The sequence below is a fragment of the Heterodontus francisci genome, chromosome 26 (assembly GCF_036365525.1).
Source record: "Heterodontus francisci isolate sHetFra1 chromosome 26, sHetFra1.hap1, whole genome shotgun sequence".
In the NCBI taxonomy this organism is placed as follows: Eukaryota; Metazoa; Chordata; class Chondrichthyes; order Heterodontiformes; family Heterodontidae; genus Heterodontus; species Heterodontus francisci.
The window spans coordinates 18,041,678-18,065,516 of record NC_090396.1 but is presented as its reverse complement, the minus strand read 5'-3'; the positions used below and the strand labels follow the sequence as shown (position 1 = coordinate 18,065,516).

Genomic DNA, 23,839 nt, shown 5'->3' with positions numbered 1-23,839 from the left:
CAGCTATGTGGCTTTGTCCAATCTACACCTTCTCCTTTGTTATCTCTTGCCCCACCCCCGCCTCACTTGCTTATAACCTTTGACATTTCTAATATTTGCAAGTTCCGAAGAAGGGTCACTGACCCGAAACGTTAACTCTGCTTCTCTTTCCACAGATGCTGCCAGACCTGCTGAGTGGTTCCAGCATTTCTTGTTTTTAATTCACTTGATAGTCATTGGACAGCCATCTGGTGCAAGAACCACTGGCTGATATTTTGTTTCTCTTTTCATAGCCCAGGGCACTGAGGCAAAATTGTAGCCTCCTTAAGTGCTGCCTCAACTCAGATCAGGAATGAATCCAGGGTTTTCTGGTCAGTATGGGTGGAATTTAATGGGTCCCCAGGAGATGGGCTAGGAGGCAGGGGGACACATAGCATTGCAACAGAAGGTGGGGCCGAAGGGTTCGTCGCCTTCCCGTTGCATCACACTTGTCGGAGCTGGAAGGGTCAAAGACAGCCTTCCCACCCGGAGGCCAATTAAGCCCCTTAAGTAGCCAATCACTAGCCACTTAAGGACCTCTTCCCGCCGCCACTGGAATTAAATGAGCAGCGAGGGGGAGGCCTCAGCGACAGGGGGAGTTCGCTCAGTAAAACGAGGCGACCTCCCTGTGGACTTGTTGGGGGGTGGTGTCCTCCATGGGCAGTCTGTGGCCTATGGAGTGCCCCCAGCAGCAAAGGCTTCCCCTCCGTGAACAAGTCCACTGCTCGCAACGCCGACACCCCCGGAACCCTCACCAGAGCCAGTCGGACTGGTCCTGGCAACCGTGCCTCACTTACCTGGGGTCTGGGTCTCCATCACTGCCCCCGGTCCCAGCCCCTCTGTAATACCGGCAGTGGCCACCGCTCCTGGTGGTGCTGCCAAAACTACTGAGCTGCTGGTCCTCCGATTGGCCGGCAACTGCGGGAGGTGGGATCCCCGTTCTTAAAGGGATGGGCACCCTGGCACTGGGCAGTTAATTGTCTGAGTGCCGCTGAATTGTGCTGGGGAGGTCTCCGGAGGGCCAAGGAGGCGCTTCCCTCAACTTTTCGGCCTGGCACCAGGACCCCCACCGGCTTGTCTAAATTCAGCCCAATAGGTCTGTTATTGGATGTCTTTACTGAATGTGCCACCAGGGGGAGGTAAATCGACCCCTTGATCAGGAGCTCACAGCTGAAGAAAGCAAAGCGTCTGGTACCTGTCACTGATCAGCTGCGGGGGGAATTGAAAGTCCGAGTCCAGCTTCTTACTCCCGAGGGATTCCTGCCCAGATACAAAGGAAAAATATTAAACTCATTGCGGGCCATCAGGGAATTAACAAGATTTAATCCATGCAGTGGGTATACAACATCATCTACTACCTCTGAGTCAGTTCATTAACAGGCCTGTAACTCACTCCCAAGTACCTGTTATTCTTTTTATAAATCACTCGGACATCTCAATTAGATTCCAGTCTCTAACTCACTGCCAGGAATATCCATTATCCTCCAAATAAGCCTTCTGAACCTCTAGATTAAATTTCAGCCTGTAACTCACTCCTGGGTATCCGTTATTCGATATATAAACCACCTGAACCTGAAAGATCCTGTGGCAGTATCTGAGGAAGAGCAGGGGGACTCTCCCAAATGCCTTGGCCAACATTTATCCATCAAGTGGCATCACTAAAACAGATTATCTGGGTATTCATTTCATTGCTGATCGTGGGATCTTGCTGTATGAAAACGTGGCAGCCACATTTGCTACATTTCAAGAGTGACTACCCTTCAAAAGTATTTCATTGGTTGTAAAGTGCTCTGCTGACATCCCGAGGTCATGAAAAGGTGCCATATAAATGCAGATTCTTTGTTTTTAACTGACCAGTTTAGCCAGCGTAACTTTACACTTACACAACTCTCCGAGCTCACGTCCACGATGGAGTCCAAGCCTCCAGGGATGGACAGGAAGGAGGAGCTGCCCAGCTCCGAGGGATCCAAATACACGTCCATCTCCACAGTCTGTGCCTCCATGGGAGGGGGTTCGGGGTCGTCCACAGTGACCTGGAATAGAGTGTCACAACAGTCGGTGAATCACAATCTCACAAACGGGGGCTGCATTCTCCAATCAGTGCAAACCGAAGAGGGCTGGATTAAGTTACTATGAGCAGTGCTGTAAACCTGTATAGTAAGGGTGACAGCAGATGGATGCTCTGTGGGGTGTATGATGAAAGGTTCTGTCAGTCCTTCTGAGTCTCATTATTATCTGAAGGAGCAATCCTAGTTTTAATCCCAATAGCTGAAATCACCTCCTTGCCCATTGCAACTTGTCGCATGTTCTGGTCATCACCAGGCTATGAACAACCATGATTTTAGACACAGGGTGAAACATACCACAGTAGGCACTGCTTGGGTCTCAGCACCCTGCATTGCACCAAGTGCACAAAGTACCCTGACTGGACCTATGGGATCGAGATTCTTTCAGCTGCAGGCAAATTGGAACGAGACTGGCAAAGACCATGAGTAAAAACAGTAAATCTCTTCATAACAGTGCCCAGTGGGAACAAGGCATCTTGTGGTGTGATACTGAACCATACAGACCACAATGTGTCAGGTTTCTGGGCAGGGATGACTGCATCTGGATTCAGAGCCATCGATTGGCTGAACAGGCCAGGCTCCCAGTCCCCATCATCATCCCTGCTGTAAACAGCACACTGCAGATGTTGAGTCAGAACAGAGCTGGGTTCAGCTCACGTGTCCCATCACAGTTGATCATTGTGCTGACACTCACTGTCCCAGCTCATACATGAAGAACATGGTCACTTGAGCAAGGTACCAGAGGACAGCTAGTGCCACAGAGTGCAAACCCCAGCCCCATAAGAGCATGGACCCCAGTGCCACAGTGCACCAAACCAAGCCCTAACCTCACGCAGCCCCAGCTTCAGCTACATGGTATGCCAAACCCAACCCCACAGAGCACTAACCCCAGAGCTATAATAAAGGGAGAAAAAATGGGGAGAATTAGAAACAAAAAGCATGGAAGCCTTTGTGGTAAAAGATTGCTGGATATTATGTAAGAACATAAGAATTAGGAGCAAGAGTAGACTATTTGGCCCCTCAAGTCTGCTCCGCCATTCAATACAATCTTCTGCCTCAACTCCAATTTCCCATCCACTCCCCATATCCCTTGATTCCCTGAGAGATGAAATGTCTGTCTATCTTAGCCTTGAACATACTCAATGATGGAGTATCCACAATCTTCTGTGGTAAAGAATTCCAGAGATTCACAACCCTTTAAATGAAAAAATTTCTCCCCATCTTATTCCTAAATGATAAACCCCATTATCCTGAGACTGTGCCTCCATGTTCTAAATTCTCCAGCCAGGGTAAATAACCTCTCAGTGTCTACCCCGTCAAGCCCTTCGGAACTTTGTATGTTTCAATGAGATCACATATTCTTCTGAACTCCAGCGAGTATAGGCCCAATTTACTCAGCCTCTCATTAGAGGCCAACCTTCTCATCCCAAGAACCAAATTGAGTGAACCTTCACTGTACTGCCTCCAAGGCAAGTATATTCTTGCTTAGATATGGAGACCAAAACTGCACACTTCTGCAGGTGTGGTCTCAGTGAAGTCCTATACAATTGTAGCAAGACATCCTTGCTCTTCTATTCCAATCCCCTTGGCAATAAAAGGCCAAGATGCCATTTGTCTTTCTAATTCCATGCTGTACCTGCATGCTAACTTTCTGTGTTCCTTGTACGAGTACACCCAAGTCCCTCTGAACATTAGCATTTCGAAGTTTCATGCCTTTTAAAAATATTCTGCTTTTCTATTATTATTACCAAAGTGAATAACCTCACACTTCCCGTCATTAAACTCTATCTGCCACCTTGTTGCCCACTCACTTAACCTGTCTATGTCTCTTTGCAGCCTCTTTGTGTCCTCCTCACAGCTTACATTCCCACCTAACTTTATATTGTCAGCAAACTTAGATACATTACTCTCAATCTCTTCGTCTAAGTGATTAATATAGATTGGAAATAATTGAGGCCCAGCACTGATCCTTGCGGCGCGCCACTAGTTACAGCCTCTCAACTTGAAAATGCCTCATCTATCCCTATTTTTTGCTTCCTGTCCATTAACCAAACTTTCATCCGTGCTAATATATTACACCCAACTTCATGAGCCCTTATCTCGTGCACTAACCTTTTGTGTGGCACCTTACCAAATGCATTTTGGAAATCCAAGTATATTACATCTACTGGCTGCCCTTTATCTACCCTACTAGTTATATCTTCAAAAGACTCTAATAAATTTGTTAAACACAATTTCCCTTTCATAAAACCATATTGACTCTGTCTGATCATACTATGATTTTCTAAGTGCATTATTAAGACTTCCTTCATAATAGATTGCAGCATTTTCCTGATGACTGATGTCAGGCTAACTGCCCTGCAGTTCCTGTTTTCTCTCCCTTTCCTTTTTTGAATAGCAGTGTCACGTTTGCTAACTTCCAGTCCATTAGGACCATTCTAGAATCTAGGGAATTTTGGAAAATCATAACCAGTTCATCCATTATCTCTGCAGCTACCTCTTTCAGAACCCTAGGATGTTTGCCATCAGATCCTGGAGATTTGTTTGCTTTTAATTCCTTAAGTTTCTCTGACACATTGGCCAGAATTTTCCCCGCCCCCAAGCGAGCGGGCTGGTGCCTGGGGTGGGGGTGGTGGGGTGCGGGGTGCGCGCGTAAAATAGAGTGGGAGGCTGGTGGGAACCGTTCCTGACCCCTCCCGCCCCCGCTGCAATTTTATGTGGAGCGGTGTTGGCGAGAAACGGTCCCCCTGCCCCAGGACAATCAAGGCCTTTAAGTGGCCAATTAACTGCCACTTAAGGGCCTCCTCCCACTGCCACGGGTATTTTACTGTCAGCGGCCAGACAGCAAAGGCCTGAAGAACCCAGCTGTTGCAAAAGCATTCTATGAACTCATCTTCCAGAATACGTTATAAAGGGGGCTAATGACTCCCACCCAGGAGTGAATGACTACTTAATTCAATTACTTCACACAGCAGAGAGGCTATATTATGCTGATCTTACCTGGCTCCGTGTTCTTCTGAAGAGGAAGGTGAAGAGGAGGTAGACCGGGAACACGATAGCAGCCAGAACAACACCAACAGCTACCGTCTCACCTGTAATAGTGGCCAGATATGCCACCGGGAGGCTGTTACAAGACACAAGCTGTTAAATACTTTCACACTCTTAATAGAAAAATCTCCTCTCCTGTTCAACCCTGCCCATCCTACTGCTGGTAGGGAGGTGAGGTCAGTCCTCAAGTGTGGCCCAGCCTCCTATCAGGAGCTGGCCTGGATGCTACCTGCTGCACTCAGCTGATAGCAGGGAAATACCCAGGCACTTAGCACATAGGTGGGCTCTATGTGTGAGCCCACATTCATCCAGTTAACATCCAGAGCAATGACACACTGGCCCGAGGCAATGACACACTGACCCAAGTATAGGGATCAACTCAATCAAGGATGAGATAGGGTTAATGATGGGATCGAATATTGACCAGGTACAGACCTTTTGTTTTTGACTCCGACAGCCCCATACCATGCTGCCGCCGCAGTGAGGAACAGATACATCAGCAACGTGCAGCAAGTGACCCGCTGGACTCGGGTGAAGTGACTTCGTGGCAGACGATCCCAGACAGAGAGCCAGATGTGTTTCTCCGACACGCCGCGCTTTAGCTGGGAGATAAAGATGCGAGAGAAACAACGCAACTCCTGTGGACCTAGTGACAAAAAAATACGAGTCACCCCACATTGAAAATCAACACCCATTCCTGTCAGACTGCATTCCTGCACTCAGCTAAAGAACTCCTTTTGAAGCTCTTTCTCTGTTTTGTAGGCAAAAGTGGCAGCTAATCCATACACAGCAAGCTCCACAAGCAGCAAGGAGATAATTGGCCAGTTCATCTGTTTTTGGTGATGGTCGATGAGGGAAAAATATTGGCCAGGACACTGGGCAGAATTCCCTTGCTTTTCTTCAAATAGTAACATGGGATGTTTTACGTCCACCTGCGAGAGTAGACGGAGCCCTGGATTAACATCTCATCTAAAAGATGGCACCTCCAACAGTACAGTACTCCCTCAGTACTGCACTAGAGTGTCAGCCTGAATCATGTGCTTAGATCTGTAATATGGCTTGAGCCCACATATTGTTCTATTCCAGAAAAACAGTTAGTCAAGGATAGAACTGGAGCCAAGTTTTACACACTTTTATATTTATTTACATTACAAGCATATACCACCTAATCCAACAACGACAGTTTTAGCCTGTTTCTATTTATAGGAGCTCAACTGAATGTCCTGTTAATGCTCAGCACCCGCATACAATTAAACACAATTAATATACAATTAACCAATTCGCTTCTCTCTCTAAATAAAAATTAGAGTTAATATGCACAACCGAAATTTAAAAGCAAATCATGTCAAAAACCTCTATATTCTGTAAAAAGCATTATATTTCAAGACTGCTCCTCTAGGACCCTAACAATTTCTTTGTACGTGCATTTCTTTTTGGAAAACAATCAGACAGTTGATGGCTTTCATCCACCCATTTAATTTTAGAGATTTCCTTTCTCCCCAGCATCTGTTTCAAGCCAGCAAGGTCAATTCAGAACCTTTTCTCACTCGTACCTTTCGCAGAGTGTGCATTATCCCACAGTGAACAATTATCTACATAAAATTCAATGGGTATACTATCTTCAGTACATCCACGGTACAAAATCTCATTTAAAATATTAGACAAATAGAATCCCATATCCGTTGCCCCCACAGGAGCCAGTGTTTTAGTAGCCAAAGTACTTTTAACAACCCTTTTTCTTTTCATAGCTTCCCTAGCTAAAGGACAACATTTTCCATTTTCAGTCATACGAAATATTATGAAACCAGCTGCACTAGAATACCCATCATTAAGATTAGTTTGTGAAGCATTACTAAAAATTACTAGTTTCATGTCCTTTTGGTCACCTAAGAATAAGAAATTAAGTACACATTTCTCCAGATTTAATTTTTCAAATGTTTTAATTGTCCTTAAAACATTCTCTACTTTTGGGTGTTTCATCGTAGTGCTTAATTCCAAGATATCAAACCTAGTTTGAGTGCACAACCAGTTCAACTGACCAATTAAGCTTCGCAGTTGCTCTGACTCTTCTTTAGATACATCATCTTTCTGTCATGACCTAGCACAATTAACTAGGATGGGATTAACACTCTCTAAATAGTATTGCTGATAAAGTTATAAAGTTATTCCAGGCCTACACTGCTTAATATCTAAATCAATTTATTTAGAAGGCCCACAAGACTGACTGCCACTCTTAAATACTACTCTAATCTTATTAATAACACATTTCTCAAAATCTGCAGTACCATTTCATAAGAAATCATGAAAGTTATCCTTTATGATACCAAGAAAGAATTGTGGGATCTGCTTTTAGTTGAATACCACATGTTTTCAGCAGAACAGATCTCACCAAAAAATGCCACACCCTGAAAGCATCATTCAGGCCATCGACACATTTCTTTAGTGTCCATAGTTTTCCTTCTACATCTGCTGCCTGTTTGGGCAGTTTCAGAAACACTTCTCTCTGTAAAGTATCTCCCTGTAGAAAAGAAGCTTTTATGACGATTGATCTACACTCCCATAAATATGTGGCCAAAAGAACGAAAAATAGTTTCAAGATTATTTTTCCAGCTGTGGGAGAGTCCACTATAACATCTGTACCACCCAGCCACTTTTCAAAACTCCTAGCAACTAGCCTCGCTTTAGCCTTATAAGTCCCATCTGCAAGGACTTTTTCAGCATAAATCCACCAATATGACAAAGCTGGTTGTCCCTTATCTGGTACCTCAGAATAAACTTCAAACTCTCCCCAACAATCTAATTCCCTTTGTTTTGCCTCTCTTAATAGTTTATCCTCAAGTTTATTGGCAACCACCAAAACTTCACAATCATGAGGACTTCTGCTTCTAGTTCTGTTCTGAGACTGTTGTATTGCTTTTATTTCATTGTGTAATCTATTCAAGCTCCGGCCTCTACTTGTACTTTGATATCTGTCAGGAGTACTACTATGAGATCTCCCTCGCACTATCAAAGGCTCTTTCTCCAGTACGTGATCATCTTCTGACACACTTTCAGTACTTGCACTGTGCTTTCTTATTCTCCTCTCTTTCACTCCATTTGGCCAGTCCATGGACCTCGCTTCTTGGCCATCATTCTGAACATTCAACCAATATTTAAACATGCCAGTAGCTTTTCCTGCACATCCCACAATTGTCGCACCTCTCCATTCATCTCTGAACTCATCATGGGCAAATTCCCCTCTATTATAAATGTCAGAAAGTTAGCTGGTGCCCCTAGTCCGGTCCTTGTCTATTTCTTCATGATAATAACCCTTTCGTCCATACTAAGTATTATTGTAGAAAGACTAAATCTGTTTACCACGTCTACAAAATGTAGAATGAAAATATTTCTGATGTTGTTGTGGACCGACAGATCCATGGCAACTATCTCATTAAAGTCATGAGCCAATGGAAGGCTTACAATGGGACATTGCGGCGTCCTCCAATACTTCTACAAATTTCACATTTCTCACTAATCTCTTCTATTAGCCTTGTAGACTCTTCATCAATAACTGCTGCATCTGTTAGCAGGCTTTTTGAGTTTTTGACAAGTAGGATGAGCAAATTGTCTATGTAACTTTAAGACAATTTCCTTGTTTTTCTCTCTCAGTGTTAACACATGATGCCATTAACATTTGCCGAACATTCTAATGAGAAACATCAGGTTTTGTTAAGAAGTTACTATAATGTCCTGATTGGGTAAACTGCAGATCCATTGACTTCCCAAAAATAACTGTCTTATGATGCTCCATGTCAAGTGCCTTTTTCATGGACGGTTTACTCAAGGAAGGTATGAAAATAATGGTGAATCTGTTAAAATTATACTGGTCACATGGGGTTTTAGTACTGTGATAAATATATTAGTCTCAGCTTAGTCTATTAGTCTAGCGCTGCTAGATAGTGCTTGCACTTCAACAATATGTGGAAACGATTGGTAAGAATGTTACCTTGAATAACTAAGTAGTGAGCATAAAAGTATTACTTGCATTAGGGTTGGTGAGAGCATAGTTATCTCACTCGACACTGCATCAATACTTACAAAATGGCTTACTCCAGCTATTTTACACAGGATTACAACTCTCTTTAATGACATCAATATGTTGTCATCACCAACCCTAAAGCAAGTAGTACTTTTATCCTCACTACTTAGTTATTCAAGGTAACATTTTAACCAATCGCTTCCACATATTGTCGAAGTGCAAGCACTATCTAGCAGTGCACAGTTATATAAGCTGAGACTAATACATCCATCACAGGACTAAAACCCCTTGTGACCAGTATAATTTGAAAAGATTCACCATTATTTTCATCCCCTTCCTTAAAATTCTCTGCATCATGTGTTATCTCAAGAACCTACCTCTCTGCTTTGGGCAGTTTATTACATAATGATACTTCGAGTCACAACTAAAGCACCCAATAACGGTTCCTTGGGCAGTCTTGGGATTCGTTTGCCTACTATTGCTGTTCCAATTCCACCTTATAATGTAATAGCCAGACCTGCTAAAGATGCTTTCATCCACATTCTGCCTGTCTTTAACCCTTCCATTGTACTGTTGCCTGTGTCCAGTATCTGGACCATTTCGAAATTGGCCAATCAGAGTCCTCTATTCTTCGTCACTGTGGAATGTCCCATGTATTCCATGAAGGCTGAAGGAAATTATTGTTTCCCCAGGAATTCTTTTCAAGGCAGCAGACATCTGATCCATTGGGGTCTCCTTCTCTAAGAACTGAACACCAGTTAGAACCAGGAGTCTGTCTATATGAGACACTTTAGCACAATCCAGCAATTTAAATGTTAGTACTAATCCAGGGATCCCCAAATTGAATTCATTCAATCTTTTATATTATCTGTTAAAATCCTTGATATATGCTTCCATGGAATGACCTCTGTTTTCTGAAATCTATCAAATTCTAACCATACTTTACATGCACTTAACTGAACATCTCTCTTGTATATTTCATCCAAGAACTCTAACAGAAGGACCAAGCCTTCAACATTATCCAACCGGCGAGCATTCAGCTCACAAAATACTTTACTCCTGATGTTACTTCTGGTAGGAAGTGACAATACCAGGCCAGGCCATACCTTATTTCCTCTTTGGTAAGGACATAACCCGTGTCCACATATCCACTTCATTCTTTTACAGGTCATATGGTTCAGACTCCGAGAACATTGGAGAGTAATCATATCCCAACAATTTACATTTGCTTTCTGCCTTTTTCACAATTGTTGCCAGGGTCTTAGTTTTTTGTCTGAATTTTTTTCTTACCTTCTAACCTTCATCTTTAGGCAACCAACCTCTGCTACCATGTTCTATTCCAGAAAGCCACTTGGTGAAGGATAGAACTGGAGTCAAGCTTTACACATTTTTATATTATTTACAGAGTTACACATTACAAGCAAAAACCTCCTCACCCAACAAACAGTTTTAATCTATTTCTATTTATAGGAGCTCAAGTGAATGCCCTGTTAATGCCCACCACCTGCATACAAGTAAACACAATTCATATACAATTGGCACATGTTCTGACTCAAGTGGCAAAAGTGCTACCACTGAGCCAAGTTGAAACTGCACTGTGAAGGCCTTACTGTTTCCTGAAAGCGCAGGAAGAGGCTAGCAAGTGTTGAAATTTATCGAGCAGGGCAGGTATGTAACGGAAGTGAAATCGTGGCAATAAGGAAGTTAGGGGACAAGAAGGGAAGCCCAGCTGAAAAGGGGAAAAGGCATTGAAGTGGATGAACAGCCATGATCATATTGAATGGCGGAGCAGACTTGATGGGCTGAATGGTCTATTCCTGCACCTAAATTCGTCTGTTAGATTGCAGGTAAGTGTATTTAAATGTATGCATTTAATTAATTACCATATGTTAATCCAGTTAATTCCAGTTATGGAATAAGGTAACATGAAGTGAGGTTGTATGAGAGTAGGATGGATTTCTGGAGAGAGAATGGGCTGAGGACTCTGCCAACTGTGAAAACTTATGAAAGCTGACCAACAAACGGAAAAGAAATTACTGAACAGCCCTCTCTCCACTCTCAGCACAGCTCGCCTGTTCCCCAAGCACCGTCCTGTGACTCAGAGTGCTGTACAGTACAAGCAGGAGTTCTTCATCTCAGGAGAATTGTCCCACATTCTACTTCAGTATACTGCACTGTCAGAGGTGCCGACTTTCAGATGAGATGTTAAATCAAGGGCCCGCCTGCCCTATCAGGTGAACTTAAAATATTCCATGGCACTATTTCAAAGAGAAGGTGAGTTCTCCCTGGTGCCTTGGTTATCCCTCAACCAACATCATAAAAAACAGTTAATCTGGTCATTATCATATTGCTGTTTGTGAAAGCTTGCTGTGACTACACTCCAAAAGTGCTTAAGTGGCTGTAAAGTGCTTCAGGATATCCTGAGTCTGTGAAAGGTGCTATAGAAATGCAAATCTTTCTTTCTTTTACTGTGCCATTAATCCCAAGCAGCTAGGAATCTTGGAGCAATGTTTGGGGGAAAGTAAATGGCTCACACTGTGGGCTGGATTTTAAGCGCCCGCCGCTGGCAAAAAAAAATGTCGGCCCATGTGTCGTCTCATTTAAATAGCCAGGTCGGTCTGTCCCCACCCCATTATCAAGTGGTGGGGGTGGGCTCTCCCACCCCAGAAATGGCGTCAGCTGCCCGCGGGCAGGCACTGGTGCCATTTTTAAAGGGCAGCCGGCCCTGCCAGCTAATTAAAATTTTTAAGGGAACCACCCCCCCACTGTTCAAATCAAAATTCTATTGCCCCTTCCCAACCCCCCCAATAACAATAAAATTAAGTTTTTGCCCTTCCATCCCATCCCTCCAAAACACTTACTGTTCAAATATGACCTTTACCACCCCTCCCTCCCCCACCCCCGACCTCCAAACTGCACAAAGTTTGCAGGTCACTCTTTCTCAGCATCCCTTACACTAATGATGAAAGTTTGACCCCGTTCCCCACCCCGCACTAAAAATCTCACGCTCCACACTTCCCCACCACAGTAGCGCCTACTTCCCCGACACGGGAAAGTGAAGGCACGGGAGTGCCAGCTGCCGGTCTGAAGATTGTGGCCCGACCGTTACTAAAGCTAATGGTATGTTAGCCTTTATCGCAAGAAGATTTGAGTACAGGAGTAGTGAAGTCTTGCTTCAATTGTATAGAACCTTGGTTAGTCCGCACCTGGAATACTGTGTGCAGTTTTGGACCCCTTACCTTAGGAAGGATATTATTGCCATAGGAGAAGTGCAACGAAGATTCACCAGACTTGTTCCCGGGATGGTGGGACTGTCCAATGAAGAGAGATTGGGGAAACTGGGCCTGTATTCTCTAGAGTTTCAAAGAATGAGAGGTGATCTCATTGAAATCTACAAAATACTTAAAGGGATAGACAGGGTAGATGCCGCTAAGATGTTTCCCCTGGTTGGGGAGTCTAGAACCAGGGGACACAATTTCAAAATAAGGGGGAAGCCACTTAGGACAGAGATGAGGAGAAATTTCTTTACTCAGAGGGTTGAGAATCTTTGGAATTCTCTACCCCAGCGTGCTGTGGAAGCTCAGTCATTGAGTCTGTTTAAAGCAGAGATTTACAGATTTCTAAATACAAATGACATAAGGGGATATGAGGATAGTCTGGGGAAAAGGCATTGAAGTGGATGAACAGCCATGATCATATTGAATGGCGGAGCAGACTTGATGGGCTGAATGGTCTATTCCTGCACCTAAATTCGTCTGTTAGATTGCAGGTAAGTGTATTTAAATGTATGCATTTAATTAATTACCATATGTTAATCCAGGTCCCATCGCTCAGCAGCGGGGGGCTGTCACGGAGCCTCACTGCCACCGGGAAGATCGGTCCTAGCCCTCCCAGCGTCGGGCACCGTGGCGGGCCGCTGCTGGAATGATCTTCCGGGCACCCCACAACCACCACAGAGCCTGATGTCAGGGGCCCTGTAAAATCCCAGCCTGTGAATGGGACATCCAGATTGGGGCCAGTAATAGGGTTTATCTCAAGACTATCCCAAGACCCAGTGCCCCAATAGCAAGTGCCCTCAACTGGTATCCACTCGAGCTGCTGGAGTGACCGTACTTACATGCTGCTAAAACATCCTTCTCCACCATCCCCTCATTCCTTTCATTCTCCACTGACAGCCAGTCCTGAGCCAGGAAGTAGTACATATTGTCCGTCTGCTTATCCCAAACTGCCACGTGCTCCAGGTGCCAGGACGGGTTCAGCCCTGCAGGGAACACCAACATTAAAGGAGGAGTCTGTTCAACTAATTGTGCAAGTAAACAAACCATTTTGCACACGAGGGTTCACCTTGAAATCTTAGTCATCAAGTCATAAAGTAATTATGGTAGAGAAAGAGGCCATTCAGTCTATCGAGTCCATGCCAGCTCTCTTTACAGCAATCAAATCAGTCCCATTTTCCCGCTCTCTCCCTGTAGCCCTGCAAGTTTATTTCCCTCAAGTGCTCATCCAATTTCCTTTTGAAATCATTCATCGTCTCCACTTCCACCACCCTTGTAGGCAGCGAGTTCCAGATCATTACAACTTGCTGTGTAAAAGGAAATTCATCCTCACATGCCCCCTGCATCTCTTGCTCAAAATCTTTAGGGCTGAACTTTATGATCCCGCGCCAAGATGCAAAATGGCAGCAGTTACACAGCTAGTGGCCATGGCGTCATCAGATGTTGGAGCAGTTGCTGGCGCCATTTTTAAAAGCCTTCCAGTCCTGCATTTACTCCCCCCTTTCACACACTAGCCCCTTGCAGAGTTCTCCGCATTCACACACGAGCCCCTTGCAGATTTCCTCTCTTTCACACACTAGCCCCTTGCAGATTTCCCCCCTTTCACACACTAGCCCCTTTCAGATTTCCCCCCTTTCACACACTAGCCCCGTGCAGATTTCCCCCCTTTCACACACTAGCCCCTGGCAGAGTTCCCCACTTTTAGACACGAGCCCCTTGGACACTCAGCATAGCGCAATGGCTTGGTAGCACTACTACTCACCAAGCTGGCCGAGTCCTAAAGGACATAGCTGCCAGACTGGGTCTGCAGCACATGGTGAGGGAATCAACTGGAGGGAAAATATACAACATAATAACAGAAAAGCAAAATACTGCGGATGCTGGAAATCTGAAATAAAAACAAGAAGTGCTGGAATCACTCAGCAGGTCTGGCAGCATCTGTGGAAAGAGAAGCAGAGTTAACGTTTTGGGTCAGTGACCCTTCTTCGGAACTGACAAATATTAGAAAAGTCACAGATTATAAACAAGTGAGGTGGGGGTGGGGCAAGAGATAACAAAGGAGAAGGTGCAGATTGGACCAGGCCACATAGCTGACCAAAAGGTCACGGAGCAAAGGCAAACAGTATGTTAATGGTGTGTTGAAAGACAAAGCATTAGTACAGATTAGGTGTGAATACACTGAATATTGAACAGCAGCAAGTGCAAACCTGAAAAAAAACAACCTGAAAAAAACAGTGGGTAAGCAAACTGAACAAACTAAGATGAAATGAAATAAATGCAAAAAAAGATTGTAAAAAATGTAAAAATGAATGTAAAAAAAAGGAAGAAAAAATAACTAAAAATGAAAGTAAAATGGGGGGCTGTCATGCTCTGAAATTATTGAACTCAATGTTCAGTCCGGCAGGCTGTAGTGTGCCTAATCGGTAGATGAGATGCTGTTCTTCGAGTTTGCGTTGATGTTCACTGGAACACTGCAGCAATCCCAGGACAGAGATGTGAGCATGAGAGCAGGGGGGAGTGTTGAAATAGCAAGCAACCGGAAGCTCAGGGTCCTGCTTGCAGACTGAGCGGAGATGTTCCGCAAAGCGGTCACCCAGTCTGCGCTTGGTCTCCCCAATGTAGAGGAGACCACACTGTGAGCAGCGAATACAGTATACTACATTGAAAGAAGTACAAGTAAATCGCTGCTTCACCTGAAAGGAGTGTTTGGGGCCTGGGATAGTGAGGAGAGAGGAGGTAAATGGGCAGGTATTACACCTCCTGCGATTGCAGGGGAGGGTGCCCTGGGACGGGGACGAGGTGGTGAGGGTAATGGAGGAGTGGACCAGGGTGTCGCGGAGGGAACGATCCCTTCGGAATGCTGACAGGGGAAGGGAGGGGAAGATGCGACTGGTAGTGGCATCACGCTGGAGGTGGCGAAAATGGCGGAGGATGATCCTTTGGATATGGAGGCTGGTGGGATGAAAAGTGAGGACAAGGGGAACCCTGTCACGGTTCTGGGAGGGAGGGGAAGGGGTGAGGGTAGAGGTGCGGGGAATGGGTCGGACACGGTTGAGGGCCCTGTTAACCACAGTGGGGGGAAATCCTCGGTTGAGGAAAAAGGAGGTCATATCAGAAGCACCGTCATGGAAGGTAGCATCATCAGAGCAGATACGTCGGAGACGGAGAAACTGGGAGAATGGAATGGAGTCCTTACAGGAGGTAGGGTGTGAAGAAGTGTAGTCGAGGTAGCTGTGGGAGTCAGTGGGCTTATAATGGATATTGGTAGACAACCTATCCCCAGAGATGGAGACAGAGAAGTCGAGGAAGGGAAGGGAAGTGTCAGAGATGGACCATGTAAAGGTGAGAGAAGGGTGGAAATTGGAAGCAAAGTTGATAAAGTTTTCTAGTTCGGGGCGGGAGCAGGAAACGGCACCGATACAGTCATCAATGTACCGGAAAAAGAGTTGGGGGAGGGGGCCTGAGTAGGACTGGAACAAAGAATGCTCGACATATCCCACAAAAAGACAGGCATAACTAGGACCCATGCGGGTACCCATAGCGACACCTTTTACTTGAAGGAAGTGCATGGAGTTGAAGGAGAAGTTGTGAGAACAAGTTCAGCCAGGCAGAGGAGGGTGGTGGTGGATGGGGACTGGTTGGGCTTCTGTTCCAGGAAGAAGCGGAGAGCCCTCAAACCATCCTGGTGGGGGATGGAGGTGTAGAGCGATTGGACGTCCATAGTGAAGAGGAGGTGGTTGGGACCAGGAAACTGGAAATTGTCAAAATGACGTAGGGCGTCAGAAGAGTCATGGGTGTAAGTGGGAAGAGACTGGATCAGCGGAGAAAAGATAGAGTCTGGATAGGAAGAAATAAGTTCAGTGGGGCAGGAGCAGGCTGACACAATGGGTCTGCCGGGACAGTCCCGTTTGTGGATTTTGGGAAGGAGGTAGAAGCGAGCTGTCCGGGGTTGTGGGACTATGAGGTTGGAAGCTGTAGGGGGAAGATCTCCAGAGGAGATGAGGTCAGTGACAGTCCTTTGGACGGTGGCTTGATGTTCGGTGGTGGGGTCATGGTCCAGAGGGAGGTAGGAAGAGGTGTCTGTGAGTTGGCGTTGAGCTTCTGCAAGGTAGAGGTCGGTACGCCATACAACAACAGCACCACCCTTGTCTGCAGGTTTGATGACCATGTCGGGGTTAGACCTGAGAGAACGGAGTGCCTCAAGTTCAGAGGGGGACAGGTTAGAGTGAGTGAAGGGGGCAGAGAAATTGAGACGACCAATGTCTCGCCGACAGTTTTCAATGAAGAGATCAAGAGCGGGTAAGAGGCCAGGGGGAGGGGTCCAGATAGAGGGAGAATGCTGGAGGCGGGTGAATGGGTCTGCTGGTCGGGGGGAGGACTCCTGGTCGAAGAAGTGAGCCCGGAGGCGGAGGCGAAGGAAGAAGAGCTCAACGTCATGCCGAGCGCGAAATTCATTGAGGTGGGGGCGTAAGGGGATAAAACTGAGACCTTTGCTGAGTACAGAACGTTCAGCATCAGAGAGGGGGAGGTCAGAGGGTATAGTGAATACACGGCAAGGGGTCAGATCAGAAGGGGTGGGGTCAGAGGGAAAATATACTTGACCTCGTTCTCACCAATCTGCCTGTCGCAGATGAATCTGTCCATAACAGTATTGGTAGGAGTGACCACCGCACAGTCCATGTGGAGACAAAATCCCGTCTTCACATAGAGGATATCCTCCATCGGGTTGTGTGGCACTACCACCATGCTAAATGGGATAGTTTTCAAACAGATCTAGCAATGAAAAACTGGGCATCCATGAGGCACTGTGGGATATCAGCAGCAGCAGAATTGCACTCAACTACAATCTGCAACCTCATAGCCCGGCATATCCGCCACTCTACCATTACCATTGAGCCGGGGGATCAACCTTAGTAAAATGAAGAATGCTAGGAGCAGCACCAGGCATACCTCAAAATGAGGTGTCAACCTGGTCAAGATACAACATAGGACTACTTGCATATCAAACTGAGTAAGCAGCATGCGATAGACAGAGCTAAGCCATCCCATAACCAACGGATCAGATCCAAGCTCTGCAGTCCTGTCACATCCAGCCGTGAATGATGGTGGACAATTAAACAACTAACTGGAGGAGGTGGCTCTACAAATATCCCCATCCTCAATGATGGGGGAGCCCAGCACATCAGTGCGAAAGATAAGGCTGAAGCATTTGCAACAATCTTCTTGATGATCCATCTTGGCCCCCACCTGAAGTCCCCAGCATCACATGTGCCAGACTTCAGCCACTTCGATTCAATCCACGTGATATCAAGAAACAACTGAAGGCACCGGATACTGCAAAGGCTATGGGCCCAGACAATATTCCGGCAATAGTATTGAAGACCTGTGCTCCAGAACTTGCCGCGCCCCTAGCCAAGCTGTTCCAGCTACAACACTGGCATCTATCCGGCAATATGGAAAATTGCCCAGGTATGTCCTGTCCACAAAAAGCAGGATAAATCCAACCCGGCCTATTACCATCAGTCTACTCTCAGTAGTCAGTAAAGTGATGGAAGGTGTCATCAACAGTGCCATCAAGTGGCACTTGCTTAGCAATAACCTGTTCAGTGACGCTCAGTTTGGGTTCCGCCAGGGCCACTCAGCTCCTGACCTCATTACAGCCTTGGTTCAAACGTGGACAAAAGAGCTGACTCAAGAGGTGAGGTGAGAGTGACTGCCCTTGACATCAAGGCAGCATTTGACTGAGAACGGCATCAAGGAACCTGAGCAAAACTGAAGGCAATAGGAATCAGGGGAAAAGTCTCCGCTGGTTGGAGTCATACCTAGCACAAAGGAAGATGGTTGTGGTTGTTGGAGGTCAATCATCTCAGCTCCAGGACATCACTGCAGGAGTTCCTCAGGGTAGTGTCCTAGGCCCAACCATCTTCAACTGCTTCATCAATGACCTTCCTTCGATCATAAGGTTAGAAGTGGGGATTTTCGCTGATGATTGCACAATGTTCAGCACTATTCGTGACTCCTCAGATACTGAAGCAGTCCTTGTAGAAATGCCGCTAGATATGGACAATATCCAGGTTTGGGCTGATAAGTGGCAAGTAACATTCGAGCCAATGACCATCTCCAACAAGAGAGAATCTAACCATCTCCCCTTGACATTCAACAGCATTACCATCGCTGAATCCCCCACTATCAACATCCTAGGAGTTACCATTGACCAGAAACTGAACTGGAGTAGCCATATAAATACTGTGGCTACAAGAGCAGATCAGAGGCTAGGAATCCTGCAGCGAGTAACTCACCTCCTGACTTCCCAAAGCCTGTCCACCATCTACAAGGCACAAGTCAGGAGTGTGATGGAATACTCTCCACTTTCCTGGATGGGTGCAGCTCCAACAACTCACAAGAAGCTCAACACCGTCCAGGACAAAGCAGCCCGCTTGATTGGAACCTCATCCACAAACATTCAATCCCTCCACCACCAACATACAGTGGCAGCAGTGTGTACCATCTATAAGATGCACTGCAGCAATGCACCAAGGCTCCTTAGACAGCACCTTCCAAACCCGTGACCTCTACCAACTAGAAGGACAAGGGCAGCAAATGCATGGGAACACCAGCACCTGCAAGTTCCCGTCCAAGTCACGCACCATCCTGACTTGGAACTATATCGCCGTTCCTTCACTGTCACTGGGTCAAAATCCCGGAACTCCCTTCCTAACAGCACTGTGGGTGTACCTACCTCATATGGACTGCAGCGGTTCAAGAAGGCAGCTCACCACCACCTTCTCAAGGGCAATTAGGGATGGGCAATAAATGCTGGCCTAGCCAGCATGCCCACATCCCATGAATGAATATATTAAAAATAATCTCATCAAGTATCTGCTAAATCTCCTCTGCACCCTCTCAAGGACTCTCAGATCCTTCCTAAAATGCGGTGACCAGAACTGGACGCAATACTCCAGTTGTGGCCTAATCAGAGCCTTATTAAGGTTCAGCATAACTTCCCTGCTTTTGAACTCAATGCCTCTATTTATGAAGCCCAAGAGGATAAAAGATCTGCACTGAGAGTGAGAGCACAGTGAGAGTGGTGGAGAGGATAAAAGAGTGGCCTGGACAGCAAGAGTACAGCGAGACTGGTGGAGGATAAAAGAGCTCTGGGGAGGGTTTAAAGCGGTACCACCATATTCAAAATAAAAGTGAGATATCACTGGAAAGCGGCTAGGTGATTGTTCGGTGAGTATTTCTCTTTTTCTATATGTAAAGTTGCGAAGCATGAATGGTATGATTATGCTACTAGGAGTATTCCATAGGCCTCCAAATAGAGAGATAGAGGAGCAAATCTGCAGGGAAATAACAGAGATGTGCAAGAACTATAGAGTGGTGATATTGGGGGACTTTAATTACCCAAATATCGAATGGGATAATGTTAGAGCAAAGGGAAAGGAGGGGGAGGAATTTCTGAAATATGTTCAGGAGAACTTCCTTGATCAATATGTTCTTGGCCCAAATAGAAAGGAGGCATTGCTGGACCTGGTGCTGGGAAATGAGGTGGGCCAAGTGGACCAAGTGTCTGTAGGGGAGCACTGGGGTAAGAGTAATCATCGTATAAGGTTTTGACTCGAATTGCCGAAAAGCAAGGAACAATATAAGGTAGAACAGCAAGATTGGAAGAGGGCTAAATTCAATGCAATGAGAAGGGATCTAGGCAGGGTAAAATGTAACCAAAGACTGACAGGAAAAACTGTAATGGGTTATCTTTAAGGAGGAGATGTATCAAGCCTGTACCTGAAGCATTCTAACAAGGGAAGAAGGTAGGGGAACCAAAAACAGGGCTTCCTGAATGACGAGGGAGATATACATTATGATGAAATTAAAAAAAAGTGTTTGATGCACGTCAGGTGAATTCTTCAAGCAAGAACCAGGCCATATACAATAAGTTGAGTGGGGAAGTGAAGAGGAAAATTAGACTGTCAAAGAGAGAATATGGAGTAGAATGGCAGTCAGTATAAAAGGGAACCCAAAAATTGTCTACTGGCTTGTAAATAGTAAGTGGGTAGTAAGAGGAAATGGTGTATGATCAATGGTACAGGTCAATGAAGGTTGAAAAAGACTTTGAAAACCTTAGGGAAGTAATGCTAATGGAAGAATTTAAAAATAGTGTCCTCCTGAAGTAAGGTTCCACCTGGAAGAACATAAAGTTGGCAAAATAAGGGGTGCTGCAGCAATGGCAGATGATTACAAATTGGCCCACAAAAGCAGTAGGTACAGGCCCCAGTTTGGAAGTTTTCAGAGAAGTTGAAGGTTGACAATGAAAAGAGATTTGGTTTTAGCGAGAGAAAGGGTAAAGGAGAGGATACAGGCAATTTGTAAAAATATTTCATGGGATGTGGGCCTGTTGCCCATCACTAATTACCCCTGAGTGGCTTGCTAGGCTATTTCAGAAAACAGTTAAGAGTCAACCACATTGCTGTGGGTCTGGAGTCAAATGTAGGCCAGACCAGGTAAGGGCAGCAGATTTCCTTCCTTAAAGGACATGAGTGAACCCAATAGGTTTTTCCGATAATCAATGGTAGTTTCATGGCATCATTACTGAGACTAACATTTAATTCCAGATTTTTAAAAAATACTTCAGTAATTGAATTTAAATCTGTTGTAGTGGATTTGAACCCATGCCCCGAGGGATTTGTCTGGGCCTCTGGACTACTAGTGCAGTGACTTCGCCACTACACTGCCATCTCCTCAGTGTATTAAAAACGATAGTCAGGAGATTAGAGTTGAGTCAAAAGGACCAACAAACTATGTTTGTTATAAAATCAGGAATATAAAATCAGAATGCTGCAAGTTAAAATGAAAACTGGTCGCTGTAACAGAATCACCGAAAGCCCGTCCTGTAAAGGATGCCCCAATAGGAGGCACTGCTGATAAGCCAGTGGCTTTGGCGATTCTGAATAGTGAGCAGAGATGTTCTCTCCTGGTGCTGCTGAATTAGATCAGGTCCCTGAAAGTAATAGAAGTTTGGTGTTCAAGGGTAAAGGTCTCCCCATATCCATCAGGTGAGGCAGGAAAATGGATTGTGCTGCTTAAAGATACAGGAGCAACCCAGTCATTAATGGTGTAGGACGTGAGAGTCCCTGCAAAAACATAAAAGTACAAAAAGTAGTGACTGCAGGCCTCAGGCCTACAATGGTAGCAAAAGATATGAATTTTCCCTCAAGCAAAGTCATAGTGTATGGCATTGAGCGGGGGTAGTTATCCGTTCTGTTGCATAATGTTAATTTGCAATGTGATTTAGTCACTGGTCTGGCAACAGTGGGAATTGTCTGTGATTTGCATATTGAAGGAGTTTTGTTGTTAGGGAATGACTTAGCTGGGGATAAAGTATTGGCATGCCCAATAGTTTCAGAAAAGCCAGTTGAGGTTATTGAAACTGAGGTTTTGCAGGAATAATGTCCTGGAATATTACCAGATTGTGTCGTGACAAGATCCCAGGCTCATAAGATTAACCAAGATGAGAAAGACTCAATTGCTGTGGAGGACAATTCAGGTGTTTGGTTGGCTGAAACATTTTTCAAGGATATGGATGGGGATGTTGGTGAGAAAGGCTCCATGAATTGCAAAAGTGAATTGTTTAGCAAATCATCTTTGAGGCACAACAGGAAGACCCCGATTTAAAGAAAATATAGCAGACAGCATGTTCTGAGGCAGAAGCTGAAAAGGTCCCTGAGTGCTATTATCTTAAGAATAACATTCTAATGAGAAAGTGGTGACCTCCGCAGAGGCCTGCTGATGAGGAGTGGGCTATCGTTCATCGGATTTTTGTTCCCCTGGGTACAGCAGTGAAATTTTGAGAATTGCCTATGAGGTTCCGATGGCAGGACCTGTGGGTACTCGAAAGACTCAGGCTAGGGTAATGATGCATTTATACTGGCCGAAGCTGCACAGAGATGTGGCTGAATTTTGCAGAACTTGCCATACATGTCAGGTAGCTGGAAAGCCACAGCCTTCAATTAAGCCAGCCCCATTATATACCAATACCTGCTTTTGACAAACTGTTTAGTAAGATTCTTTTGGATTGTGTCAGACTCTTACCGACAACTAAGCCAGGTCACAAGTTTCTCCTAACCATCATGGATTTATCTACTCGGTTTCTGGAGGCAATACCTTTGAAAAAGATCATATCAAAAGTTGTGATGAGGGGTTGATTCAGTTTTTCTCTCAATATGGATTGCCAAAATAAACTCAGTCGGATCAGGGTCAAATTTCATATCAGGGGTATTTCAAGAGGTCATGTGTAATTTGGGAGTGAAACAGCTTAAATTGTTTATCACCTACAGTCACAATGTGTTTTGGAAAGATATCACCAAACCGTAAAAAGTATAATAAAGGCTTATTGTTTTGAGTATCCCCATGATTGGGATAAGGAGATATAACTTTATTATTTGCCACCAGGACACACCAAATGTGTCTACTGGCTTCAGTCTATTTGAATTAGTCTGTGGACAGGAGGTTAGAGGTCCCCTTAAGTTCATTAATGAGAAATCTTTAGCACAGGAAGAGGAAACTACCCTCTTAGATTATGTTTCAGTGTTTTGAGAGAGACTCTCAAAAGCTTGTGAGATGGCCAGAGAGCATCTCGAGATTTTCAACAAAAGATGAAAAACCCAAGCGGATAGAACAGCTAAGGCATGTAGTTTTCAGCCTGGAGACAAGGTGCTAGTTTTGTTGCCTTTGCCTGGGAAACCATTGAAAGCTAGGTTCAGTGGACCTTACTTCATTAAGAGGAAACTAGGTGAGATCAGCTATTTGGTTAGTACCCCAAACAGATGGAAAAGTCAAAGTATGTGTCACGTGAATATGTTGGAAATATACTATGACCATGAACCTTATCAGCCAGTAAATGTATGTCAAATGACAGAAGAGAAGAATAGTGTGACTTTTAATGAACTGAACGAAGAGGCAGAGACTGAGAACTCTCGGATTGAATCCCCTGCGGTGAAACTGGCATACACAGAAATATTAGAAAGTTTAGATACAGTTCTACACTATCTGAACTATATAAAAGGGACATAGCTGAGCTGTTAAAAGAGTTTAAAGCGGTATGTGCAGATAGGCTAGGTCAGAATCCTCTGGCTATTCATGGGGTTGATGTAGGGACAACTACACCCATTAAACAGAACTCTCATTGACTCCATTTTGATAAATTGGCTCAGCTCAGAGAGGAGGTTCAATATATGCTAAAGAACGATATAATTGAACCCAGTCAAAGTGACTAGAGTTCTCCAGATGTGATGGTACCAAGGCCAGACAGTTCCAAAAGATTTTGTATTGATTATTGGAAAGTCAATGCAGCAACTAAAACAGACTCTTTATCCAATCCCAAAACGTAAGGATTGTATTGCAAGAGCGGGGAATTC

At 45.0% G+C, this 23,839-nt stretch overlaps 1 protein-coding gene across 1 annotated transcript in view; it reads right to left on the bottom strand.

Moving 5' to 3' along the window:
- Positions 1 to 23,839, bottom strand: part of pkd1b (polycystic kidney disease 1b) — a 208,320-nt gene that overhangs the window by 60,419 nt on the left and 124,062 nt on the right. The window contains exons 23-27 of the mRNA XM_068058630.1: positions 13,268 to 13,411; positions 5,568 to 5,778; positions 5,085 to 5,208; positions 1,902 to 2,051; positions 1,214 to 1,278 (exon numbers count right to left, since the gene is read on the bottom strand). Coding sequence (XP_067914731.1) covers positions 1,214 to 1,278; positions 1,902 to 2,051; positions 5,085 to 5,208; positions 5,568 to 5,778; positions 13,268 to 13,411 — 694 coding nt within the window. The remainder of the gene's footprint in view (positions 1 to 1,213; positions 1,279 to 1,901; positions 2,052 to 5,084; positions 5,209 to 5,567; positions 5,779 to 13,267; positions 13,412 to 23,839) is intronic.